The sequence below is a fragment of the Sceloporus undulatus genome, chromosome 2, assembly GCF_019175285.1.
Source record: "Sceloporus undulatus isolate JIND9_A2432 ecotype Alabama chromosome 2, SceUnd_v1.1, whole genome shotgun sequence".
In the NCBI taxonomy this organism is placed as follows: Eukaryota; Metazoa; Chordata; class Lepidosauria; order Squamata; family Phrynosomatidae; genus Sceloporus; species Sceloporus undulatus.
Window position 1 is genome coordinate 166,731,124 of NC_056523.1, and position 25,766 is coordinate 166,756,889.

At 44.0% G+C, this 25,766-nt stretch overlaps 1 protein-coding gene across 2 annotated transcripts in view; it reads right to left on the reverse strand.

The window, feature by feature from the left end:
* ASIC1 (acid sensing ion channel subunit 1) overlaps positions 1-25,766 on the reverse strand; it is a 252,408-nt gene that overhangs the window by 42,135 nt on the left and 184,507 nt on the right. The window contains exon 1 of one of the 2 annotated variants that reach the window (XM_042454123.1): positions 21,622-22,429. The exons of the other annotated variant lie outside the window; for it this stretch is intronic. Within the exon in view, the coding sequence (XP_042310057.1) occupies positions 21,622-22,296 (675 nt within the window). The 5' untranslated portion in view covers positions 22,297-22,429. Of the gene's footprint in view, positions 1-21,621; positions 22,430-25,766 lie in introns of those variants that run through there. 2 annotated transcript variants of the gene reach the window in all.

Genomic DNA, 25,766 nt, shown 5'->3' on the forward strand with positions numbered 1-25,766 from the left:
TCCCCTTTCTTCTATAATTTAAGAACTGGTGGAACTCTGACCTTGCATACAGAAACTAACATATTCACTCCTTGGTATCTTCAGCTTTTGATTTTTGTTTCTTAAAAAAAGATCAGGTTGCAGATGAATCACTCTTGTTATGCCTGAGACTAAAGACAGCTGCTCCTTAGCAGAATATAGACAATACTTGGCTAGATGAACAACCAGTTTAATCTATTATCCTGTAGCTTCTTCTGTTTTAAATTAGGGTTTGGGAGCCCATGGTCTGTGGACTACATATAGTCCTACTTTTAAAAAATGTGTCCGCTTGGAAGCCCCACCAGCTGGTTTTTCAAGTTTCAAGAAGTGCAACTTGCGTTTAAAACAAGACTCACAGCACCAGGCACCTTGTTTAATAGTATAATCAGTCCTCATTATTATTATCCTAATTATCAACAGCTTGAAAATATTAAAATAAAACCCATAAAGTAAATCTTGATCTTGCCATTTTATGTAAGGGGCATAATTTTACTATGTCATTGTATATAATGGGACTGGAACATACACAAATTTTTGTATCCATGGGGAATCCTGGAACCATAGCCTAGAAAATACCAAGAAACCACTATACTAAAACCAGAAGTGCATTTAACTTCTTCTGATTGTATTGTGAGCTGAGGGGTATCCGCGCTGGGAATATGGGTGGGAATTCTCTTCCAGAGCTACAGAAATATCCTATACCTGTTCTGAAAACAACCAGAACTCTTTATTTATTTGATGAGGTTGTGTAGAGGGGGGAATTTGATCTAGTGCAGCTTTTGCTCACATCACTACAATGTGTTTTACCTGTTCAAATTCTCTCTTTTATGCAGCTGTTGAAGGTGTAGGAGCTGTTCCAACCTGTTTTGTTTCCAAATACCTTGTGGTTGTCATAACTAGCTATGAAATGCCCAGGTTAAAGCCAAGGGATGCCATTTATGCCCACTTTTGCATCACTTCTGTAACATATTCTACCTGGGACTGCCTTTGAAAGTGTTTGGAAATTCATACTCTCCAATGTTTCACAGATGATAACAGGGACACATGTGGCCAAGCAACACTGGTGGGTGACCAAGATGGCAAGAGTTAATAATGAGGAACAACACACAAACTAGGAGAGGCTGCAGCAGTTTGCTTTATGGGGGAATGGCAAGAATCTTCCTCCTTTGATCCTCTCCCTTCCCTCTTGATGAGTTAACTGAGTACAAAACTCCTTTTGCAACTGATACAAGCTGAAGACAAAAGAGGGAAAGTGGGAGGAGGAGGAGAGAGAAGCTGGGACACTTTAAAATCAGATGAAAAATTGCAATGGCAGAGGATTAATTGGGACTGTCACTGCCAAATCAGTTGGAGGATATAGAAGCTTCCACTTATTGTGATGTGGCAGACAGGGACTGTTTACCAGGAGCAAGTGACTCTCACACTTCAAGTGCTTCACTGGGTCATGGACCATGCTTGGGAGTCTCAGGGCATCTGAAAGACCTCATTGTCCCATTAAAGTCTGCCTAGGTTTTAAGAGCCCCAAGAGAGGCCTTTCCTCCTGATCTATTAGTGTCTGAAGGGGTTTGGCAAGAAGAAAAGAGTGCCTTCTTGGTAGCAACCCCCAGATCCTGAAGCTCCTTGCCAAGGGAGGTCATTCAGCCATGTCCCTGGCCACCTGCTAGTAGAGAAGACATGTTTATTCCTACCAATATTGCTCTGGTCCATAAGGTGTCTTTTAGCCACTGTAGATATGGTGCAAAAGGTTTAACTCAATGAACTCAGTTTTACTGAGAGAGTCAATCTGTCTTCTTTTATATTTCTAACTTTGTTTTTTTCTCTCTCAGAGTGTGGTGGAGTCTCCTTTGGAAGTTTTTAAACAGAAGCTGGATGGCCATCTGATGGGGGTGCTTTGATTGTGTGTTCCTGCATGGGAGGGAATTGGATAGGATTCAAACTTTTATAATACTATGGCGGGGTACAAACCGCCGCTTTGCGGTGCTTCCCCGCCGCCGCCATTTGCTCCGTGCGGGAGCCGCAGCAGCCAAACCACGCGACTCCCGCGCGGAGCAAAAAAGAAGCTCCATTTCGGAGCTTCTTCTTGCGGCGCCTCTATGACGTCGCGAGGCGCCTGGCGCGGACTCGCGACGTCATAGGCGCCGCGACACGTCTGGACGCTATGCGTCCAGTACGTAAAGATGGCGGCGCCCATGTAGAAGGTGCGCCGCCATCTTGTACGTATAGGATACGTACTAGGGTTAGGGGGGTGCGGAAGCACCGCCCCTTCCTAACCCTAGTATGTATCCTATACGTACTATATGGCGGTGTGTATCCCGCCTATGTTGTTTTATTGTTATTTTACTGTATTTTACTGCTGTAAGCTACTTTGAAAAGCAGTTGAAATGAAGACAGGACAAAATTAAATAAATGTTAAAGGCTGTTCCTCCCAAAATGACATTTTACTCCCCAGTGCTGAAGGGCCCCTAATGCCGAAAAAAGAAAAAAAGGCAGCACTAGTCCAGCAGGATTTCTTTTTAAGCTTTTACAGGGCATCATAGACCCCCAGTAACCAGATAGAGAAGTAAAATTCTTGTCCCTTCCTAGTGGTGTGCTGGATTTACACAGTGATGCTGCCACCAAGTGGGCACAGAGATTGTAAATACTTTTCTGGAGAGCATCTCTGAATCAGCACAGGGCACAAGGACAGAGCTTGGAAAAGTTATATTTTTGAACTATAACTCCCTACAATTCCCCGAACAGCATAGCCAATAGCCAGTGGCTACACTGGCTGGAGGATTCCAGGAGCTGCAAGGTAAAATTGCAACTTTTCCAGCTTTGCACAGGTATGTAGGGGGGCGATAACAGAAGGTGTCCCATGAAATCTGGAGGGCAACAGATTCCTCATTCTGGACCTATAGTACATGTAAGGGAAACTACAGCCTGCATCTAACATGAGCAAATGATAGCCCTCAGCAGCTACTTCTGAACACAGATGATCCACACAGTGGCCAGCTGTAGACCAGGAAAAGGTACCTGCCCATTTATTTAACGTCTGTGGGGAAGAGGGAATGTTGGCTGCTCTTGCTTCTCAGGCAAGAGATTCCTCCTGAACCTCCCTTTTTGCCATAACTATTGAAGGTGCAGGAGACTCACTGCAGAGATTAAAAGTGCAATGAAACAGCCTGTAACTAGTTATGACTTAGGTAATGGACACGGAATGAAATCATATTTCACATTGAATGGGTATTTTTAGAGACAATTTGACAAGATCCCTCCCCCTAGTTTTATACCATTCCCTTATCCTGCCCTATATACACAAAAAAGTAATGACAAAGCAATGAGTGACACAGAACAAAAGAGTGACACAGGAACTTACATTTTCAGCTTTCTAATGAGTAGCAGCTAACAGGTTTTTCAAACACTGTGACAAGTAAGTGGAGCAAATTACTTTTAAAAAGTAATTTTCCTAGCTCTGTTTTACTGTCCAGTCACCCTATACAGCCAACAAATCCTCTTCTTCTATGAATCTGTCTCATTTCCTTAAAGCCATGTAACTTCAAATCATGTGTTGGCAATATTCCATAGTCTGGCTGTGCTATGGGAAAAATATATTGTTTCATTGCTGGATCTAACTCTGGATTTAATGCTGTCTTATCTAGACCCTTTTCATTCATTCACTCTGTGGATTTGCTAGGTGACAGATCTTTAGGCTGGTGCAGATCACTTGCCCCTTTAAATAGTAAGAAGGGATGGAAATGAGTTCTTAGAACCTTCCAACCACCCTGATTTGACAGGCAAAGACTCAATTAATCTACTTTTACAGCTGCTTTTAAAATGTCCCAGTTTCTCTCTCCTCCTCCCACTCTTTCCCTTTGTCCTGAGTTTACTTCAGCTGTTGCAAAGTTAGTGCAAAGTGCAAAAAAGTTTGCACTCAGTTAACTCAGCTGCAAGGAGAGGAGAGGAGGAGGCAGAATTGTGCCCTCCCCAGTAGACTGCCACCCCCACAATAAAAAGCAAATTGCTGCAGTCTTTCCCAGCTTGTATGTTTTTCCTCATTAATAATTTTAAGGCATCCCTGTACAAGACAGACTTTGTATATGTGGGGCTTCAAAAGTAGATCTAGCACATTATTTACTGCACTGTCAGTTTTAGGCCAGTATCAGAGAGTATTATTTAGCCCTATTCTTAGGAAGTTAGGGTGAGAGAGATGATGAGAGCTAACCGACTTTCTTGTTACAAGGACTCTTATAACAACCCCTTTCTGACTCATAGGTTCCCCTTTTTGCTGTCAAAGCAGCTTCCCCAAAGAAGCAAGAAGAAGAAAAAGAGTTAGCTAATTTTTTTTTCTTGCACAGAGAGACTGAGGCCCGTTCTGCACAGGCAAAAAGTACATGCTTGGCACGTACTAGGGTTGGAAAGGGGCATCCTTTCCGGATGCCCCTAACCCTAGTACGTGCCGAGCACGTACAAAATGGCAGTGCCCATTCTACATGGGCACCGCCATCTTGACGTAGCGGACGCTTAGCGTCCGCATGTCTCGGCACCATTATGACATCGCAAATGCACCATTGGTGCTTTGTGGCATCATAATGGCGCTGCAAAAAGAAGCCATTTTTGCAGCAGCTTTTTGCTGCGTGGAGCAGTCGCGCAGTTTGGCCACTGAAGCTGCTCCGTGCAGCAAATGAGGGTGCTTTACAGACCACCCTTTGGGGTGGTCTGGAAAGCGCCTGAGTGACCTTTTTATGATCATTTGTTTTAATTGTATATAACTTCTGGTATTTTATTATTTTAGCTGTTTGCTTGCTTTTAGTATTTGAAATAGTCTGGAGACTTATCATTAATAACATTTGCCATGTTGACCACACTCAGATGTTGCTTGGCTACATGTATCATCTTTGAAATGTTGGAGGACAACTCCATCTCTCATTAATGCGAGTGAAAGCTCTGAAACTAGGGGATCAGGACTTCGAGGTGTGTGTACATGTGTACTTATGAGAGCAGAGAACATTTTATATCTATGTGGCAGCAAATATGCCTGAGTATATGTAAGACTGGGTGTCTGTGCATGCGAACATGTGCAGGTTCTTTGATGTGGGCGATAAGAAGAGGTCCAACTCATCCCTTCCTGCTACTCGGTAATTTCTGCATGGCTTCACTTGTAAGGTCCTTGTTTTACAGGCTCTACTTACAGAAACATTAACAACACATAACAGTGAAAGTACAGTAATTATAGGTTATTACTGACAAGTTGTTTAACTAGGCTCTTTTGCTGATGATAGTAGCTCTTAAATATCTGAACAATATTCAAGGTTCAATAGACTTCGTATCTGTTGAAAATGCAATAAATGTAATGCGTGGGGTCTGTATGTGGGTGTACATACAGATTATGGCCATCAGAGGGCATCAAACCAGCAGAATAGAAGTTCCAGGACTTCCAGAGGGTGGGCAACACAAAATAAGAAAACTGTATTGCCAAGAAAACCTTATGATAGGTTTGTCTTAGGGTCATCATAAGTCAGAAATGATTTGGAGGCACACAACAACAATAGCAAGAGAACTGAAAAGTAAAGGACAGAATAGAACCCCATAAATGGGAGACCGCACATACACTGATGCTTGTATAGCTCACACTTTTTGAATTGGGGTATTAAGTTTTCCATACAGTTCTGTGTCATAGTGACATAGCATTAGGCAACTGTGGTGCCTAAATTTTGAAACAGAAATTCTGGTACTGAGGGTGAAGCCCATGGGAAGCAAGAGGTGGAGCCAGAGGACTAGGCTTAGCAGTTTTGTTGGTGACCGAATCTAAATCTAGGAATTCTTCTAAAATATGGGTGGAGACCTTTGGCTTTCCAGATGTTTTTGAACTACAATTCCCATAATCCTTACCATTAGACATGCTGCCCAGGGCTTCTGGGAGATGAAGTTCAGAACGGCCAGAGCTCCAAAGGTTTGCCACCTGAGACTTGAAGTCTACTTCTGAAAAATGTTGGCTGAGGAGAAGCAGAAGGGATGCGAGGAAGAGGAGAAATTTGTCTTGTCTCCTTGAATATCTGGACCAAAGACAGAAACCTCCTAGAAACTGCCAGATTACTGTCAGGCCTAAACATAGATTCACAAAAGCTATTTTAAACAAGCCTCCACCTCCATATGTTCCCTTTGGCAGGTAGCACTTGGTGGGGGAAAGGGAAAGAAAAATATGTCTGGTCTGGCCTGAACCAGCCTGCTCAGGAAGGGCGGTGGCCTCTAGAAATTTCTTTGGAAAGGGCGGAGAAAGATGTGCTAGGATGAAAGCTTAACTGTCATCTAGACAGAAGCTTTTATCTTGGATAAATGGTGAATCAGATGTTGCAGATCACACAAGGAAATATTATTTTCTTCTTCAACCTCCCTTTGAACTAAAGCAAAAGTGGAGCTTGAACATACTAAAAATATTCAGAAACTTAAAACACATCAACATCCTCTGAAAGTCTTAAATATAGTATTAAAGAGATGTAATAAAATGGCTGCAATGAATAATGTTTAGTGTACTTTCTATCTGACTATTTCTTATTCTTTTCCATGAAATATATATCTGGTATATGTGAGGATTCCAACCTCCCAGTTCTCCCAAATGTTAGAAGCCACTGACTGGCTAATTGTGCAGCTTTAGTGCAAGCTGGGCGACTGAGGATGTCTAGATATTTTGGACAACAGCCCTATGCCACATAGCCAGTGTTGACCAAGGATTAGGGGAATGGCAATTTCAAACACATCTGGAGGGCCACTGTTGCCCATCTTGCCTCTATTCTAGCAGTCAGGTGTAGTTTAGACACCTACACTTTTATTATGTTTTGCGATCTGTTCTGCGTTTTCTCCTTATCTGATTTATGATGCAAAGTGTTGTGGGTCAGAAATGATAGTAGAAAATGTTAAAAAGCACCCACCTCCTTTCAGAGGGAAACCATGCAGTCCTGAACAACCCTCTTTCACTGGGAAGGTTCCTCTGTTTGCCCTGCCTGTAGCCACTATGAGCACAGAGAACAACTCTTATCTCAGTTCCAAACAATGAAGGGCTGAAAAGGAGGTGTGGAATACCCAACCCTCCATAAGATAAAGGAAATGCCCTGATGATAATGATGATGGGGTCAAGAGTGCGGACCTCTTCTCACTGCCCTTTGTCTGGGTATGTACCTTCCAGTAGTTTGGCTCCTCAGTTGAGCTTTACTATGGGAAATGTGCTTGCATCACAGGCTACTGCCACACTGCAGAATTAATGCAGCTTGACACTGCTTTAACTGTCATGGCTCCACCCTATGGAATTCTGGGATTTGTAGTTTGCTGTGCCACCAGAGCTCTCTGACAAAAAAGGCTAAATATCTCACAAAACTACAAATTCCAGAATTCCATAGCCTGGAGCTACAGCAGTTAAAGCGGTGTCAGCATTAATTCTGCTGTGTAGATGCAATCTCGGGGTGGGTGGGTGGGTGGGTGGGAATCGACAAGAGGAGTTTCCAAGAGAAGGTGTTGGGGAAAGGGTTCAGCATTTCTTCCCTCTGTACGTCCCTGGTTGTTAAGAGCAGACCCACCTGTTTCTCTTTTACTGGGGCAAATCTGCTTTGAAACAGATGGATCTGCCACTGCCCCACCTAGTTTAGCCCTCAGATGAACATGGAGGGGGAGTGAGGAAGGGACTGGGGACCTCTGGCAGCCTACAATCTTTCATAGAGTGTCCAATGTTTAGTCAAGCCTTTTAGAAAACTGACTTTACTTTGTCCTTGAGAAAGCTTGTTACGGGATTTTTATATTCAGAACCATGAAAGAGGGTGATGGCTCCCAACACTGATCAGTGAGGCAGACTAGAGAAGGTGTACAGAAGATTTATTGAACCACAAAAATATCCAAGATCCCCCCTTTTCCAAATCATTTCTTATGTAGAGTGTTCTCTCTCTGCCAGAGTCATAATAAATAAATGGGTTAGATGTTTCCCGGCATCTTCCCTTAATAGTTAAGGTGCTTTCAATGATATCAAAAGCTTTATGCAGAGGAATATGGATATATAAATATGATCCTAGTATAACCAAAGAAACATTTACTTCTTTTGACATGATGCACCTCTTCTATTTTATTGAGGAAATATATGGAGTCACTCAAACATGAATAACTTTAAGAATTAAAGGCTTCAGATAAAAAACAAAAGACCTGGGTGTATGAGGACAATGGCTCTTGTGTGGATTTACAACAGACAGAAACAGTGGAGGCAAAATTCCTTTATGAATTCTAAGAAGCAGATTTTTAAAAAATGGTAAATGAGCAGCATTATTAACAAAACCAATGTTTTTGTAATGCATAGTTGAAGGTTAGCCCTTCCTCTAAAACAGAGGTGGGCAACTATATGATCATTGAGAATTTCTTTGCTCACAACGCCTATCAGCTAATGGTGAGGGACAATAGGAGATGCAGTCCAAAAACATCTGGATAGCCACAGTTGCCCCACCCATGCTCAATTATGATGCTACTGTTTCTCTTCTGATCTGGATCATGTTCCTATTGATTTTACTTCATAACACAGGGCTCAGGACAATGATCACAGTTCTCCCCCTTCTATCATCATAGGAGCCTTGGGAAGCAGCTTAGCCTGAGAGAAAATGACTTCTTTTCAAATGTACATATCACACAATATTAAGCCAACATACATACAACCCTTCTGCGTGTGTACTTAACCTCGGTACCATTCCTTTCTCAGTTTACCTTAAGACAATATTTCCTGGGTTAAATAACCGAAACGCAGTATAATTATACCCAGACTAGAAAACTGTAGTAACCCTCTCTGGCCTCTCTCTGGCTTTACTTTGCGAACGAAGATTCAGGAAGGACTCATCCCGCGCTTTCTACAAGTGCATTGATGACTAAAATGGCCAATCCGAGATAAACAAGTCCGGTTGCAGAAGGCACAGCAGTGATGTGGAGATGGTAGTGTTCTTCCTGTGGTGTAGGCTGGTAGAGAACTTCTGTTTTCTTCAGGCTGACTTCCAACCCAAAGAGCTCTGCAGCTGTAGCAAAACAAGATGGTAGGCGCTGCAGAGCTGCTTCCGTATGGGCAACGAGGGCAGCATTGTCAGCAAAAAGCAGCTCATGAACTAGATAGTTTGGAGTCTTAGTGCAAGCCCTCAGACAGTTTAAGTTAAACAGGCTACCATCAGTACGGTAGCGTATATAAATGACGTCTTCTTCTTTGAGATCTGCCGTAGCCCTTTGGAGCATCATGCTGACGAAGATTGTGAATAGAGTTGGAGCGAGAACACAATCTTGTTTCACACCATTAGTTATTAGAAAGGGCTCCGAGAGAGCATCGCCATATCTGACTTGACCTTGCTGGCCTTCATGTAGCAGGGTAATCATTTTGAGGAATTTGGGGGCGGCATCCTAGTCGTTCCAGGATCTGCCACAGAATTTTTCTACTCATAGTGTCGAAGGCTTTGGTGAGATCGACAAATGTTACATAGGTGTTTATCACACTATACTCTTATAGTGCTACTATTCCACTTTAACTGCTCTAGCTGCCTCCTGTTGCATTCTGGGATTTGCAGTTTTAAGGAGGGGTATTTAGAATTCTCAGGCAGATTCTAGTGGCTAGCCAACCGGGTAGATGGGGATGAGCTTTCTTTAGGCTACCTTTTTTAGGCCCCTCTCCATATGGAGCAAGCAGTGTTCTCCTTAAAAAAGGCTGCTTGGTCATTCAGGATGCTGCCGAACAAGATTGTCATCCCCGAGTCAGTCTCAAGTGACCAAAGTCCTGAACCGCCTGCATGCAGGGTTGGGTCTGCGGCTTCCAGTGCATCTTTACATCTGCTGTTTCGTCCCTCACCTATCGCTACAGGGCTTTTTCTGAAGTTGGATGTATCCTTCAAGCCCGTGCAATGGATTTTTCTGGTGGAGCGCAGCATGCACAGAACTGGCCTCACCCTTTAAACTAGAGGTTCATCTGCTGAGGCCTTGACAAGCATGGATGGTGGCAGCGAGGTCCTCGGGTCATAGGTTTGATTAGAGTTTCCTTCTCCTAGATGGTTGACCTTACAGGGTTAGATGAGCACTATCTGCCCGGGTTTGGGATTAGAGTTTTCCTTCTCCTAGGTTGGTTGCCATAAGGCTAGAGAGCCCATCCTGCCCTTTGGCGCTCTTGGTCAGACCCTTCGGTTGTGACCTGACTGGCATGGGAGGCCCTACCAGTGGCTATTATACTACTGCCAGCATAGCTCACAATTTCATTAGGGTACGTAAGCCTCTCCCTCATGACAAGGGGGCGTCAACGGAGAGGAACCAGTAACCAGGATCTGAATAAACCAGGAACTTCAACTGCAATTTGATTTAAAATTGTGGCTTGTTTCAGTCCTGGTCACCAGTTTCCTGGTTGGGACTTAATAAGGAATTGTAGGCCCTATACAGACAGGCCAAAATAAAGTTGCTTCTAGTCACTTTGGAGTAGGGTTGCCATACCTGAGGACCTCCAAACCGGGGAAAATGTAGGACAAGGTTTAAAAATGTAGGACTTTTTTTTTTTAAATTCCCAGGAAATTAAAAAAAAAAGTCCTACATTCTTAAACCTTGTCCTCCTTCCCGGCTTGGGAGGAAGTCTCGGCCTCCTCTCAGGCCGGGAAGGGGCACGGGGGCTGCCCGTCATCGCGGCCATCGCCGTGGTGGCAAGCGGCCTTCTCCTCCTCCCAGGCCCCGGCGAGGCCTTGGAGGACTCCGCGATCGCCTGTCTGTATGGTGCTGTAGTTAATTAAGCCCAGAAGTGTTGAATTGTGTCATACTGAGAAGGGAAAGGAAGGGATGACTTAAGGATTAAGAGAGCCAGGACTTTATCACATGCGGCTTTTAAATCATCATTCAAGTTTGATATCACCTTTGGTGATACCTATCACACAACACTGTCTCCCTGTCATCCCTGTTTTGTCTTAGAAGGGTGGTATTGGCATACCTTGCCAATGATGGAAAACCCCACCAATAACATCCCAACAGCACTGGTATAGCACTAGTCCTCAGGTGCCGTAAGTTACTTAAGTGGCAGTTCTGGGATTGCATGGTCATGTGGTGGCAGTGGTCCAAAACACACCGCAGAAATAATCCAGTCTGAGACTGCTTTAACTGCCCTTGCTCAATGCTAGGGAATTCTGGAAACTGTAGTTTTGTGAGACATTTGGCCTTCTCTGTCAGAGAGCTCTGGTGCCACAATGAACTACAATTCCCAGGATTCCCTAGCACTGAGTGAGGGCAGATAAAGCAGCCTCAAACTGGATTATTTCTGCAGTGTGTTTTGGACCAGTATGTCCTTCTCTTTGCTATTTCAGAACTTTTTTTAAAACTTCTTTTTAAAAAACATTTTTGCTGTTGTTAAACTATGTTAGCACAACTTTAGAACTGCAATAGTAATAATAATAATAATAAAAATAAAATGTTTTTTGTATACCGCTATTCCTAGGTAGATCATAGCGGTTCACAACATACAAAAATAATACAATAAAATAAACAATATATATCCCCAGTAACATCCAACAATCTTCCCACACAGAATACAACCTAAAACATTACAACATAAAACCATTAAAACCATTTAAACACACACACACACACGAATGCAAGCCATGTTGATTAAGTGATAGGGCAGCAAGCAGGGTTTGGGACGAGGATGGAAGAGAGCACGCAGAGCCAGCAACCTGGCGTGCTAATGAAGACGCGTAGTAGAAAGTGCTCCCAACCTGTATGTATGTCCTCCCCTTCATTAATGCAATTACAGCTGGAATGGAGGTGGTGTGATAAACTCTTCAGTATACTACCATATTGATCAGAGTGTTGAACTGGAATTAGACGAAGCCAGTTTCAAGTCCACACTGACCCTTGAAGCTTTCTGGATAACCTTGAGCCCATCACTTTCTCTTAGCTTGATCTAATTTAAGAGGAGGATGAGAAGGGGAGCCATGTATGCAGCCTAGATTGCACTGGAAGAAAGATGGGATATAAATGTAACTAACAAAGCATGAAGTCTGCGGACATAAGGGTTGTATATATTTTGGCTTGATAGGCTCAGATACCTAGGGCTGAATCCTACCAGTGAATGGCTTAAGATTGCCTTATGAGTTTCATGGCTGAGTGGGGGTTTTAAACCCATGTCTTCCTTGTCTCAGTCAAGCGCTCCAATCCATGCCACTGGCTGTGGCTGGAGAATTTTGCACCCAGACAACTGACCTCCTCTTGTACAATTCTTCAGACACACAGGGACGTGTGATATGATACAAAAGATCAGCAGTGAGAAAGCTCTAAACCAGGTGTGGTCATGATGCCCTCCAGATATTTTTGGATTGCAATCCCCAGCATTCCTCACCCTTGGACCCACAAATTAAGGCTGCTGGGAAGTTGCAGTTCAATCATAACTGGAGAGCTACATGATTCCCTCTTCTAGATCAGTGGTTATCAAACTTTTAACCTTTGGGATTCACCATTTACACCTATGTTGTTCTCCCCTTTGATGCAATATATGAATAAAAATGCTTTGTTTAGTATGCACATTTTCATTTGTACATTCATATATATTCATATTTTAACATTTTATAAGGAAATAACATCATTCAAATTAGAACAGTTTTATTTAAGTAAATTTAATATTTAATTCAGAGCATGTGCAAATTTTACACAAAAAAAGGTTTGGGAAGAGATGGTGGAGGAGGAGGGTTCAAGGCGTCCAAGTCTTCTGCCCCACTTGAGAAATTCTCACTCCCCCAGGTCCTACCCCATCATCTGAGAACCACTGTTCTTGATACAAGTTTAGCCTTGCAGCCTGCATGGTGAGGATATCAGAGTCACCTTTGCCGCTGTCCTTGCCTCGGGAAAGAGGACTCTTGAGATATCGATCAACCAGCTTGAATTTCAGCTTTCTCTCTGCATGTGTGAGCATGTGACTCTTTCTTAAAGGGGCTGTGGAGTTCAGAAATGACCTGAACTAACCTTTATACGAAATCTGCCTTAGGACCAGAGCTGCGGTTAAATATGTTTAGGCTCTGGTTTTAGCAGAGTAATGGGCCTCTTTAAGATGGCAATATGTATTTTTCTTCAATTACTTCAAAATGCAGTCTTACTGTCTTGGGGATACTTTTGGTTATTCTGTTGAATGGCGCCCTAGAATATTGCCCCCAAATCCCTTTTGCTCCTACAGAACCTGTACTTAAGACACTGCTGGAGAAGCAGAGCTTGGAAACTTTACTAGCCAGGCTGGTTGAGGGTTTCAGTGAGCTGTCTTCCAAAAACTTTCTCCAAGGTCCACAGAGAAGAAAGAAAGAAAGAAAAAAAAAACCCCTCAGGGCCCAGTCTTTTTAAACAGAGGAGAAAAATAAAAATGATGCCTCCAGATCGCCACGAGCTGAAGTTTCAAGCTGTCTTTGGATCTCCTGCTTTCTCATAATTTTTATATAGCAACAAGGACGTGGGGGGGGGGGGGGGTTTGGGGGGGTCCTGCCCCCCCCCCATCAGGCCCTGGGGGCATTTAAGCTCCTTCCTCCCCCCCTCCTCCTCACCATTAAAACCACGGAGCTCCTGTGGTGGAAATTCCTTTCTGAAATTTCTGTTACACTCCGAGAGGGAAAGGGGGAAAGACAAACCAAGCTCTTTCCCTTTCGTTTCCATAGGAGTCAGTCTGGCTTCCACTCCTCCTCCTCCTCCTCCTCCTCCTCCCCCTCCTCCCTTGTGCTTTTGCCAAAATAAAAGTATCTTCCAGGGAGGGAGGAAGTGAATCAAGGCACTTTAAAACTCCTCCGTCCCCTCCATCAAAAGCACGGAGGACTAGAGGGAAAAATTCGCTGGGAGCAGGGAGGCTGAGAGAGAGAGAGGGAGGAAGAATGGGAGGGTGAGGAGGCTCTCCTCCCGGCCCTGGCAAAGCCAGGAGGAGCCCAAGTGCCGCCCCTAAACTTCTGTTGCGGGGCCTGAGGGGAGGGGCCAAAAAGCCCTGGAGGAGAGGGAGCGAGGGAGGGACAGGAGGCTGCATCAGGCTGCATCCACACTCAAGAAATAACCAGGTTTGGCAGCGATTTAACTCTTTTGTGGCTCTTGGCTATGGAATTCTGGGAGTTAGTATGTTCTGGGGTCCAGATATCAAGGCTTGGCCCTTTTCTGCTCCTTCCAGCCTTGTTTTTTTCTCATTTTTAAAATAAAAATAAAATAAACTACACTTAGCTGGCCCCTTTTCAGCATATCAATGGGGATGCTTTGATTGAGAGTTCCTGCATGGCAGAATGGGGTTGGACTGGATGGCCATTCTTGGGGTCTCTTCCAACTCTAGGATTCTAGGATTAATTAACCTAAGGAATCAATCTAAAGATCTTGGCCTCTCTGCCCTCCTGCCTTGGAAGCAAAGTCCATTGGAAGACCTCTGGGTTTTACTTTGCAAGGAGTTTTTATTTTCCTTATTTTTGCCTTTTTAAAGGAGTTTCCCCAAAATTCTGCCAGAGGATGAATTGGGGCTCTGGAGTCCTATGGCTCTGCTCCAGGCAATGCTAGACTGCAGGCCCCATCATCCAGCAGCACCACAGACTGCTGGGAATGCAGTCTAATAAGGCTGCACACTGCAGAAATAATCCAGTTCAACACCACTTTAATGCTATGGAAAATCCTGGGATTTGTAGTATGTTGTGGCACCAGAGCTCTCTGACAAAGAATGCTAAATGTCTCACAAAACTACAATACCCAGATGTTGTTGTTGTTGTTATTTTCTTATATCCTGCCTTTCTCCCAATATACAGACTCAAGGTGGTGATTTTCCATAGCATTAATCTATAATATATCTTTCTACAATGTAGATAAACACCTCCATTACATAATTTGTTGGGGATGCTTTGACTGGGAGTTCCTGCATGGCAGAATGGGGTTGGACTGGATGGCCATTGGGGTCTCTTCCAACTCTATAATTCCATGATTCTATAGCTCTCTGAGCCTACTGTGATTTTAATTGTTTTTAAATGTATAACATTTTAAAGTTATAAAGTCTTATAATGCAAGCCATGCACTGATGGACTATTGCACAATAATTTTGTATTGATTGATTTTATACCCTGCCTTTCTCCCAAAACAGGATTCTCTTAAAGGGGTTTGTTTTTTATAAAAAGAATGGAAGGTATAATGTCTTGGAATTTAAAATTATGATAGACAGACGGATAGATAGATAGATAGATAGATAGATGAGTCTTGGAATTAAAAATTGTGTGCATGTGTGTATGTAGAGTGTGTGTGTGTTGGAATTAAAAATCCCTCTTGGAAGTGGGAATGAAATGTTGTGTGGATGCAGCCTGGGTTCTTAGCTCAGCTCAGAAGTTGGAATGCAATGTCTCTGAGCATGAACAGAGTGTCTCTGAGCATGAACAGAGTGGCTGCCGCTCATTGCTTGAACAGCTGCGCTTTGCTTTATCGAGCTGAATTTATCTGATGTAAACGCCTTCAGAGGAAGGACTCAGTTTGCATCTGCACTGAAAAAAATAATCCAGTTTGATGCCACTTTAGCTGCCCTTGGCACCATATTGTGGAATGCTGGGACTTGTAGTTTGTTGTGGCACCTGACAGAGAAGGCCAAACAGCTTCTCAAAACTACAAATCCCAAGATTCCATAGCAGCACGGAGCCATAACGGAAGTTCAAGTGGTGCCATTCTAATGTAAACGCTCAACCCCCTTTTTGTGTCTTGGGGGGGGGGCTCTTAGCCTCTCAAAATGGTGGCACTTAGTCTGGACCCCCCCCCTTCCCAAAATCCTGGCTACGTCCCTGATAGCAAGAATAGTCTTTCTCAAGATGATTCCCCCTGGATGGGCTGGACTGCAACTCCCATAATCCCACAGCGAGCAGCTGACTATGGGAATATGGGAATTATAATCCAGCACCTTTCTACATCATGGCCACAGTCTACAAACTTAACTGTTTTGAATTGAGAGGAATACAATACAACTCACCCTAGAAGACAAGACCATGGCTGGGTGACCTGTGTCTACCTGCTGTCCAACTGCTCACTGTGGATGACCTGATCTTCTTTCTTTCATTTCTTTATTTTTTTAAACAGACAGACTTTTAAGAAAAAAGAACGGTGCTCTCTGACAAGTCTTCAAACTGTTCTCTTAAAATAGGGCATAAGGCCATCCTAGAGAAGAGCCTTCTCCAGGTTTATCAAGAGATGGCTGGGATTGAATGTGTGACACTTTATAAACACAAAGCACATGTTCAACTACTGGGCAACAGTCCTTGCTAGAATTCTTCTGGTCTGCTAGTAAGACAAATCTCTGATGAGAGTAAGGGTAGCAATGAGGGTGGTGATGAAGATTATCATATACAGGTGTGTGTGTGTGTAGATTCACTGCACTTAACACATACAGAAATTAGAACATATTAAAGAAACAGTTCCCAAAGTTTAAAAATGGCTCTTAATTCTATGGATAATTTAAATAGTGGTTCCCAAACTTTGGTTCTCCAGGTGTTTTGGACCTCAGCTCACAAAACCACCACACAGCTTGGCCAAAAGTCAGGGATTCTGGGAGGTGATGTCCAAAACCCTTGGAGGACCAAAGTTTGGGAACCACTATATTGGGCTATCAATTAGAATTAAAAGCCATTTAAAAACTATTCTTCCTTTCTTCAAACGTTCAGTTCAGTGAAGGTGCTTCTTCTTCCTGAAATGCACTTCTGTTTCCTCAGCCCCTACCATGGCCAGTGTTCATTTCTCTGCTTTCTTTGCTGCTCTCAGATGGTTATTACAGTCAGCCCTCTGTATCCTCAGATTCAACCATCCATGGCTTGAAAATATTAAAAAAAATATAAATCCCAAAAGCAAATCTGGTTTTTGCCATTTTATAAAAGGGACAGCATTTCACTATGCTATTGTATTTAATGGAACGTGTGCATCCACAGAGTTTGTTATCTATGGTGGGGGGGGGGGGGGGGAGTGTCTTGGAACCAAACTACAGCAGATATGAAGGCCCTACTGTACTGCAATCCCTGTTTCTGCTGTGCACAGGCATCTTTAATACTGTACCAGCAAACAGCTTGGAGGAGTCAGTATGGAGGGACAGGGCTGTAGGAAGGAATAGCAAAAGTGGAGATAGCAGGTTGATGAAAACAAGGGGATGGAGCAGACAATCTTTGGCCTCACAGGTTTTCAAAAGCCTGTTTCCCCCTGCTATGCTTTGAACTACAATTCTTATGGATCCTAGCTGGCATGGCAACAGATCAGGCATTGTGGCCATTGTAGTCCGCAACATGGGCTGTCCTGCTTTTGAATGGGCTGCTCGATCTTCCCCTAATAAACCAGTGATTAAACACTGTTGAAGGTGGTGATGGAGGTGAAGATGGAGATGGAAATGATACTGATATCTTACCTTTCCCAGAACTGAGACTCAAGGTATCTTACAAATGAAAACAGATACAATATAGCTAAAAAGATATAGAAGATTATATGTGACAGATCTTCAACCAAGTAAATATGGTTGACTGTTTCGTCAGTGAGCATATTAGGACTAGCGAGTTTCTTACACCCAGTGGCTCAGGTCCAAAGGAGGCAGTGACATTAATTGCAACTTCAGGACAATGGAGAAGGGTGAGAAGGTGATTTAAAACAATCAAACAAACACACATTCAGATATGTTATTTGTGTTTTAAGGGATGTTCTCATTTACCCCAATGGACATACAATCAACAGAAGTATGGGGGAGGGAGTTGGGAAAAAAGGAATTAATCTGCTTTCTAGGTAGTTATCCCATTGCCACAGAAAGAGAATGAGCAAGAGAGCAAGCATTACCAAAAGAGGACAAAGATGGATACAGATTTGCTTAAAATGTTCACATACTTCAGGGGAAGGCAATGGCAAACCTCCTCTGAACAAATCTTGCCAAGAAAACCCCATGACAGGTTTGCCTTAGGGTTGCTGTAAATCAGAAATGGCTTGAAAGCACACAACAACGATTTATATATAGGACCACAGATTTAGAAAGAATTTAAGATAAGTGAAATAGAAATACAACAAAATAAACAGGGAGTTGGTGGCCTAGTGACGGCAGTGCCCCCTCACTCTGCAGTCCAGTCACTTGCTGCTGATGAGCATCCTCCAGGCTTTCCCTGATCAGAGTTCCTTCTCTCTGAACCAAACTGGGACATCTAGCTGTTCAAATCAGCTGGAAAGGAAATTCCCCAAGCAGAAGACTCTCCTTTGAAAGCAACTGAACTGTAAAGTCCATTATAATGTAGGACTCTTACTCACCATACTCCCCTCCCAGCAGAAATTGCTTTGGCTTCCCTAATGTTCCTGTTTCCATAGGAAAATGTATATACACCAATTACATCTTCATATTTAACATCTTTGGTATAGCCATCAGATAAGACAGGTAAAATGGCGCCTCCTTCCTTAGCTGAGGACAGCCTTCCTTCACCTAATGAGCACTGAGAATTGGCTCTGGGGTTGCCTGCTTTCACGTGTGTGTGTGTGTGTGTGTGTGTGAGCGCGCGCATGCGCACACACTATTAAAAGCTGTGTTCTAGGCAGAAATACTATTGCAGTTCCTCCACTCAGAGATCAAGCTATAACACAAATAATTTATCACCAGGATAAACCCTCTCAAGCACATTGCTTAAGCTGGGATCAGAGGATGGACATGGATATCTCTTGTATCAGTGTGTATGAAGGACTGAGTTACTTTTGTACAAGGAGCCCAGGCCCTTTTGGTTCTTAAAATCTGTGAGTGACAACTAAACAGATCAATTCCACTGACTCAGAGGCTAGCACTTTCAAAGTGGGATCAGGACAGACTTGTAGAAGACTAGGGGGACAGTTCACCTAGACAGAGGGGGACATATCTACCCCACCAGTTGGATGAGATGAATCAGCAATGCAAACCTGCACTAAAGGATACAGCAAGGCAAGTGGGTGGGTAATTGTTGTTCTTGTGTGCCTTCAAGTCATTTCCAGCCCTAAGGTGACTCTATAACAAGGTTTTCTTAGTAAGATTTGTTCAGAAGGGTTTGCCATCCCCTGAGGCTGAGAGTGTGTGACTTACCCAAGGTCACCCAATGGGTTTTCATGGTCAAGAGGGGATTCAAACCCTGATCCCCAGAGTCATAGGCCAATGCTCAAAACATTACACTACAATGGCTTGTCAGGTGAGTAATTAGGAACATTAAAAATAATAATAAAAAAAACAGGACAAGGCTGTAGTACTTCCAGAATGACAAAGTCACATATGCTGAAGTTCCCTTTTCCCCACAACACAAAGCACAGGTGTGTAACTGAGTTAGGAAGAAGGCATTTACACAGAGCACTAGAATGGTGGGGTCAGGAAAGAAAGATTTTAGCTGTTGAGATTATGATCTAACAATGCATACTATTAGGCAGGGGGAGGCAATCCACTTGCGTTAACAGACTTTGAGGTATCATTAAAGGACAGGAAATGCTAATTGATTAATTATTAGTATTAGACCCACAAGCAGGGAATTATATCTTGAGGCAGATCTAGTTGCAAATATATGCATATTCCCAAAAGTTGCCTTTAAGTCCTAGTGCCACCTGGGAATGTTGGAAGCTTATGTAATTTAATAGGGCTTGCTTCTGAGTAGACACACTGGTGGTGCAGTAGTTAAATGCTGCTCCTGCAGCCACTCACTCACAAACCGCAAGGTTTGAGTTCAATCCCAGCCAGGGGCTCAGGGTTGCCTCAGCCTGGCATCCTTCTGAGGTCTCTAAAATGAGTACCCAGCTTGTTGGGGGCAATTAGTTTACAGTTATAAACTGCTTAGAGCAGCAGTTCCCAACCTTTGTTGGGCCATGACCCCCTTTGGGGAGGAAAGTCCCACCTGTGGCCCCCCCTGATAGGTTGGAAGGCCAGGAAGGGGCGGGACTTCCAGCCGCCTACAAGCCCCAGCAGGCTTTGCTGCTGGAAGTCCCACCCTTCCCAGCCTCCCAACCAATTAGGGAGGCCACCAGGGGAGAAGGGGCGGGACTTCCGGCCGCAAAGGCCTCTGGGGCTTGCAGTCCCATCCCCCTTCTCCCTGTGGTTGCCTGGCAACCGCGGGGAGAAAAGGAGGAGGCAGCCCCGATCATCCCTTCCTCCCCGCGGCTGTCTGGCAGCCGTGGGAAGGGAGGGAGAGGAGGAGGAGGGACCCCCGCCCCTTTCCCTGCCTCGCCGTGGCTGCCTGGCAGCCGCGGGAAGGGAGGGAGAGGAGGGACCCTGCCCCTTTCCCTGCCTCGCCGAGGTTGTCTGGCAGCTGTGGGAAGGGAGAGGAGGAGGTGGCCCCATCCCCATCCCCTTCTCCTTGCGAGGGCCAGCACTTGCAGGGAGAAGGGAAAGAGGAGGGAGCCCCACCCCCTCCCTTTTCCCCGTGCGGTGCCTGCGCTAGCGCCGGCACCCGCGGAGAAAAGGGGAGGCGGAGGCGGGGATTCCCAACCTGGTGACCCCCAGGTTGGGAACCCTTGGCTTAGGGACTGCTCAGTGCGGTATGAAAAGCATTATATAAATGAAGCTGCTATTGCTGCTAGATTTTTTTTGTATACGACATATTCTCTGAATAGTCCTTTGAATACAAGATATTCCTTCCTAGTTGCTTAAGACAGACAGGGCTGCTCTACCCTTGATATTTACACAGAAGGGGGAATATTTCAGCACACCAACTTGCTTTGTAAAAGAGTCAAAGGAAGGTAAATGGACAATGAACTATAATGCGCCATAGGAAACTATTTATGTAGTTAAAAAGGGATTTTATTTACCCACTTTCCTAGGTCATACTCCCTATACTAGGAACGCTAGCTCTGCGTTCCTAGTATACTACTTAAAATTAATCTCCACTATAAGGATCTAAGGAATCCTTCTAAATACCCTACAGGCACCAGATCCCATCTGATCTTGGATGCTAAGCAGTATCAGCTCTGGTTAGTACTTGGTTGCGAAACCGCTAAGAAATAACAGTGCTGTAGGGTCTGTTTCAGAGAAAGAAACTGGCAAAAACCACTCTGAGTATATTTCACATAATAAACCCCTATGAAACTCATGGAGTTACTGTAAGTTGACAGGTGACTTGAAGCCCCCACCCCCAGGTTGTAAGGACTACTGGTCTTAAGACATCATAAACTGCTGATTTTGGTGCGTCTTCCCCACGGGAACAGTTTTCTCTCTTCCTTCCCCACCCTTCCCCAATCTTGTTGTTGTTAGTTGAAAACTAGCCTACAAAAGAGGTATGGGAACTCAAAAGCATGCTCATGGGTTCATAACAGAAGTATTATTAATTAAGGTACATTCCAATAAAGTTATTATACATTTATTATATATTCCTTAATTGTATTTATAACCTCCCTTTGCTCCAAGGAGCTCAAGGCAACGTGCATAGCTTTTCTCCTTCCCACCTGATCATCACAACAATACTGTGATGAAGTCCAATCTGGGTTGGGGGCAGACTGAGTTTCATAGGTCCATGGGGACCAAAGTCTAGATGTTTCACACCCCAGCCCAGCCCTCCATCCACTATACCACATTGGCACCAGCTGTTTCGCCAACAGGAGAGTAAGCAAGTTCACAAATATCCCCTTCTCGCATAAAACTACCCCTTCTCCATCACTGTCACTAAAACTAGAGCCACTCACCACAGTAAAATCATCAGGCCTGCAGGCTTCCCCACGGTATTTACAAGTCAACATCATGTCCTCCAGCTGATGGCTGTTCTGGTCATAAAAGTTATACAGGTTGAGAGGCTCTTCAGGGACCTCAAGGCTAGGTTGGGCTAATGGGAAACCTGCTTCCAAGTATGCCCCTACATCATAGCCCACGAGGGGTGAAATATACATCAGATCATCATAGGTCAGCTGAGACACTCGGATGCCATTGATGTTGCAGAAAGTGACAGCTGGGAAAGTCATCTGGGGACTTTCCATCTCATCCAGCTGTGTGATGTGATGATATTCTAGGTAGAAGAATATGCGCCCAGCAACCTGGGAAAGGAAGATGGACAGCGAGATCAGGAAAGCACCTGCCCAGAGGGTCTGGCGCACCCCAAAGCTCTCTCCTATGAAGATATGGTTGGCCCCATGCAAGGTGCAGCTGTTGGCAAAAGCCACCAGATTTGGAGCGTCTCCTTCCTCCTCCTCCTCCTCCTCCTCCACCTCCAGCTCTTCTTCCTCTTCATAATCCTCTTCCAGGGCCTCTGGTTCTTGCTGGTCAGAGTGGGGTTTTTCATCATTACTTCCAGATGCACACTTGACAATGGTGTGTTTTTCTTTGTTTGAAGAGAAAGAAATGGTGCAGAATATCTGGATGGGCATCTTCCCCCCTCCAGGTCCCCTTTGATGTGCTCCCTGCACAGCTGGAGTTGAGGACTCCCAGTCGTGGAAGTCAAGGATGGACCAACCAAGACAGGACAGAAGGAAATGGGCTGGGAGAAGGCTGAACAGTGATGGGACTGATGTTAGAAAGAAAGACAAGGTTGGGTTGAGGAGGAGAAGGAAAGTTAGAAAGAGGTTGTTTTGCACAAAGAAGGAAAACAAAAAAGGAAGAAGAAGCAAGGTAGAAAATGAGGGGATCCAAGAAGGGAAATAAGATGGAGTCTGGAAAAGAGGAATGTAGGAGATGTGCAGCAAAGAGAAGTGACAGAATGAGCTGTCAATAGTTGGTTCCTTTCCTAGGCAGCTCCTGGGACATAAAATCTCTGGATCCAGCATGCAGAATGAAACATCTCTGGGGCTCCACAAGCTTCAGTGCTTCAATATGCGGCTTCCAAAAGCTGTGACTTTGTGGCTACACTGTACGTAGCAGCTTTTCCCTTGTCCATGCTGGCCGATGATGTCTGTGATGTGTTAGAACACAGCCTATGGCAGTGCAGACCTCAAACCCAGATGCCCAGGACAGGGCCTGCTTAATAATTCATCAACTTCCTTGGTATCCGTGTTGGGGTTATAGGAGGTGCCGAGGGAAGGACAGGCATCTCTCCTCCCTCTACACCCGCTCCTCTTCACAACCTGCTGCTTGCAGAAGCCAGGCCAGGCCAAGCTGGTGCCAGATTATTTCCTGTACCCAGCATGGTGCTGCCTCTTTCAGGCTCTCGCAGCTGTTCCTGTGTGCATCTATCACAGGAGGACACAGGAGCCTCTAAACAAAGCTGGCCTTTGGGATTAAACCAGAGAGTACAAAAGAGATGTTAAAAAACCCCCAAACAAAGCAGTGTTTTGGATTTTCAAGTGAGATAGTTTGCAACTCCAGATGGCTCAGCTTTTTGGGTACAGATGCCACTGAAACTGGGAATTGCTTGGCTTGTAGGTTATAATTCCTGAGCATATAATGAATCCTGACTTTGATGTAAGAAACTTTATTATTTTTGTAGTTCAAAGTGAGATAGATTATGAGTACATGGAAAGAAATTATGAGTGCAGAGATATCAACTGTGCCCATTGAGCCTGTGTAACTAGGAACCCAAACTTTGCTATGTTGTGCATGTCCAGATGTTGCTTGCTGCAATCCTTTACTTTCTGAAGGAAAGATACCCATTCTGTTTGTCATGAACATGTGTACAGATATTTACTTTTACTATTTTGTTACACTTTGTCCAAACCAAACAGTTTTAAAGTTTGGCTCTGAACTGAGATACAATCACCAGTCATTCCCTATTTGATGGCATTTCTCTTCAATATGTTGTATATTTCTGCTCTTGCAGTTTCTGACTCCACTTTCCCTAGTAGCCCCATACTGTAAACACTACATATGTGAAAGCGACCAATCAGAGAAAGGTACAGGGTGGTATCATGATGTATTGCTTTGGCAGGGTGGCACAGCAGAGTCACACTATGCAGGCCATATTCTCAAAATCTATTTTGCTTGATACTCATGCACAAGAATTTGCATTAAAAAAAACTTGAAGCAACCAAAAAATAATGTAAAACCAGATTTATACCCTGTTTGGTGACCTTGTCTAGTGGGGAAAAGTTGCCCATCACTTGTCATAGATCAATATCTAACCAATGTGCACATTGTTCTCATGTCCAGCTACTAATTCAGAGAGCATGTGGGAGTCCATGGGTTCTAAACTACACAGATACCTAGGGTTTGCACAGATATGAGAATGTATGAAGTACCTATCCTCCCTCTGCTCCTAAACACCAGGGCTTATGTCCTAGAAAGTGCCTCAAATGATGTGTCTTATTCTCTCAAGCACAATCTGTAGTCACTTAACTTCATGCTGGTTGCTTCCACACAAATGCACTTTACATCAGAGCACCAACTGCTGGATTGACACAGGAGAAATTGCTGGTATCAACCCTGAAGGTCCTACCACAAGGAGTGATTTCAGGTGCTATTTGCGAGCAGCAAATTGTGCTCAGCTGATGGCCATCTTCATTTCAAGCCCCTTGCACTGGCAATGGAGGCTTTCAAGACTGTGGATGCTCTCAAAAGTCTGAGTACACTAATTTAAGCATACACTAAGTATATGAGCACCCTCAGAGGCATTCTGGAGGCACTTCCTCACTATAATTGGAGGGGAAGAGGAGGAGGAGAAAGAGGAGAGAGGGGGAGCAGGACTAGATATTTTGAGGAGAGCCCAACCAGTGAGAGAAGCTTGTAGAGTGCAGTCATGGAGGTGACTCACACTGGACATAAAGGGGATGCTCAAATGTTCCTCCCATTACTTGTATATGTGTGTGTGAGTGAGAGAGAGAGAGAATGCAAGAGAGTAAAACTGTACCTGTTTGCCATGGCATCGCTTATTCTCTCAACAGTATGAAGAGGCCTTGTTTGAAGAGATCTAGGGTGCATCTGCACTGTAGAAATAATGCAGTTTGACACCACTTTTAAGTATTGGAGCTCCATTCTATGGAATCCTAGGATTTATAATTTTGCAAGTTCTTTTGCTTTCTTTGCCAGTGAGTGCTGGTGTCTTGCAAAATTTCGAAAACCCAGGATTCTGTAGAATGGAGCCATGGAATTTAAAGTGATGTCAAACTGCATCAGTTGTACAGTGTAGATGCAACCCTAGATATGTAGGTGCTTTAAAATATGGCCTTCCAAGCCCATAGCAAAACCACAGTATGTCTCATTGCAACTAAGCTTCTTTTACAATCCTCAGTTTTTCTTCTGAGTGAAGATCTGCATTTAAAATGTTATTAGTAGCATAACAAAACATACAGCTAGTTCCCTGGATTTCAGCTGCATGAAGCTACAGTTACAGAAGCACCTTTTCCCACTAAATTTCAGGCTATCATGTGAATGGTTAAGCATGCAGAGGTCTCTCTCAAGGAAACAGTTGGAAACCCAATCTGCTTAATAAAAAAGTATATATCTGCTCGCCGTGATATCCAGCATTTGGATTGGGGTTGTCAACTGACCAGGAAAAGCGATTCCACCTAAACATTAGGAAGAACTTCCTGATAATAAGAGTGGTTTGACAGTGGAATGCACAGTGTAGTGGAGTCTCTTTCTTTGGAGGTTTTTCTGTAGGGAGTGCTTTGATTTTGTATCCCTACATGAGAGGGAACTGGACTGAATTTCCAACACTATGATTCTATGACCAGGGGAAAGAATGGCTGGCCTGCTTCTTGGCCTTGAATAAGAAATTGTGCAGCAATCAGCACGTATAGAGATCTTGTAGCATCTTTGAGACTAACTGAAAGAAAGAAATTGGCAGCATGAGCTTTCGTAGACTTCAGTCTACTTCTTCTGATGCAGCAATCAGCCAATGAAGCTTTTCATGGCATAGAGATAAGAACAGTCATGGTCTCTTGATCAAGCTGCTGTTAGAGGCACC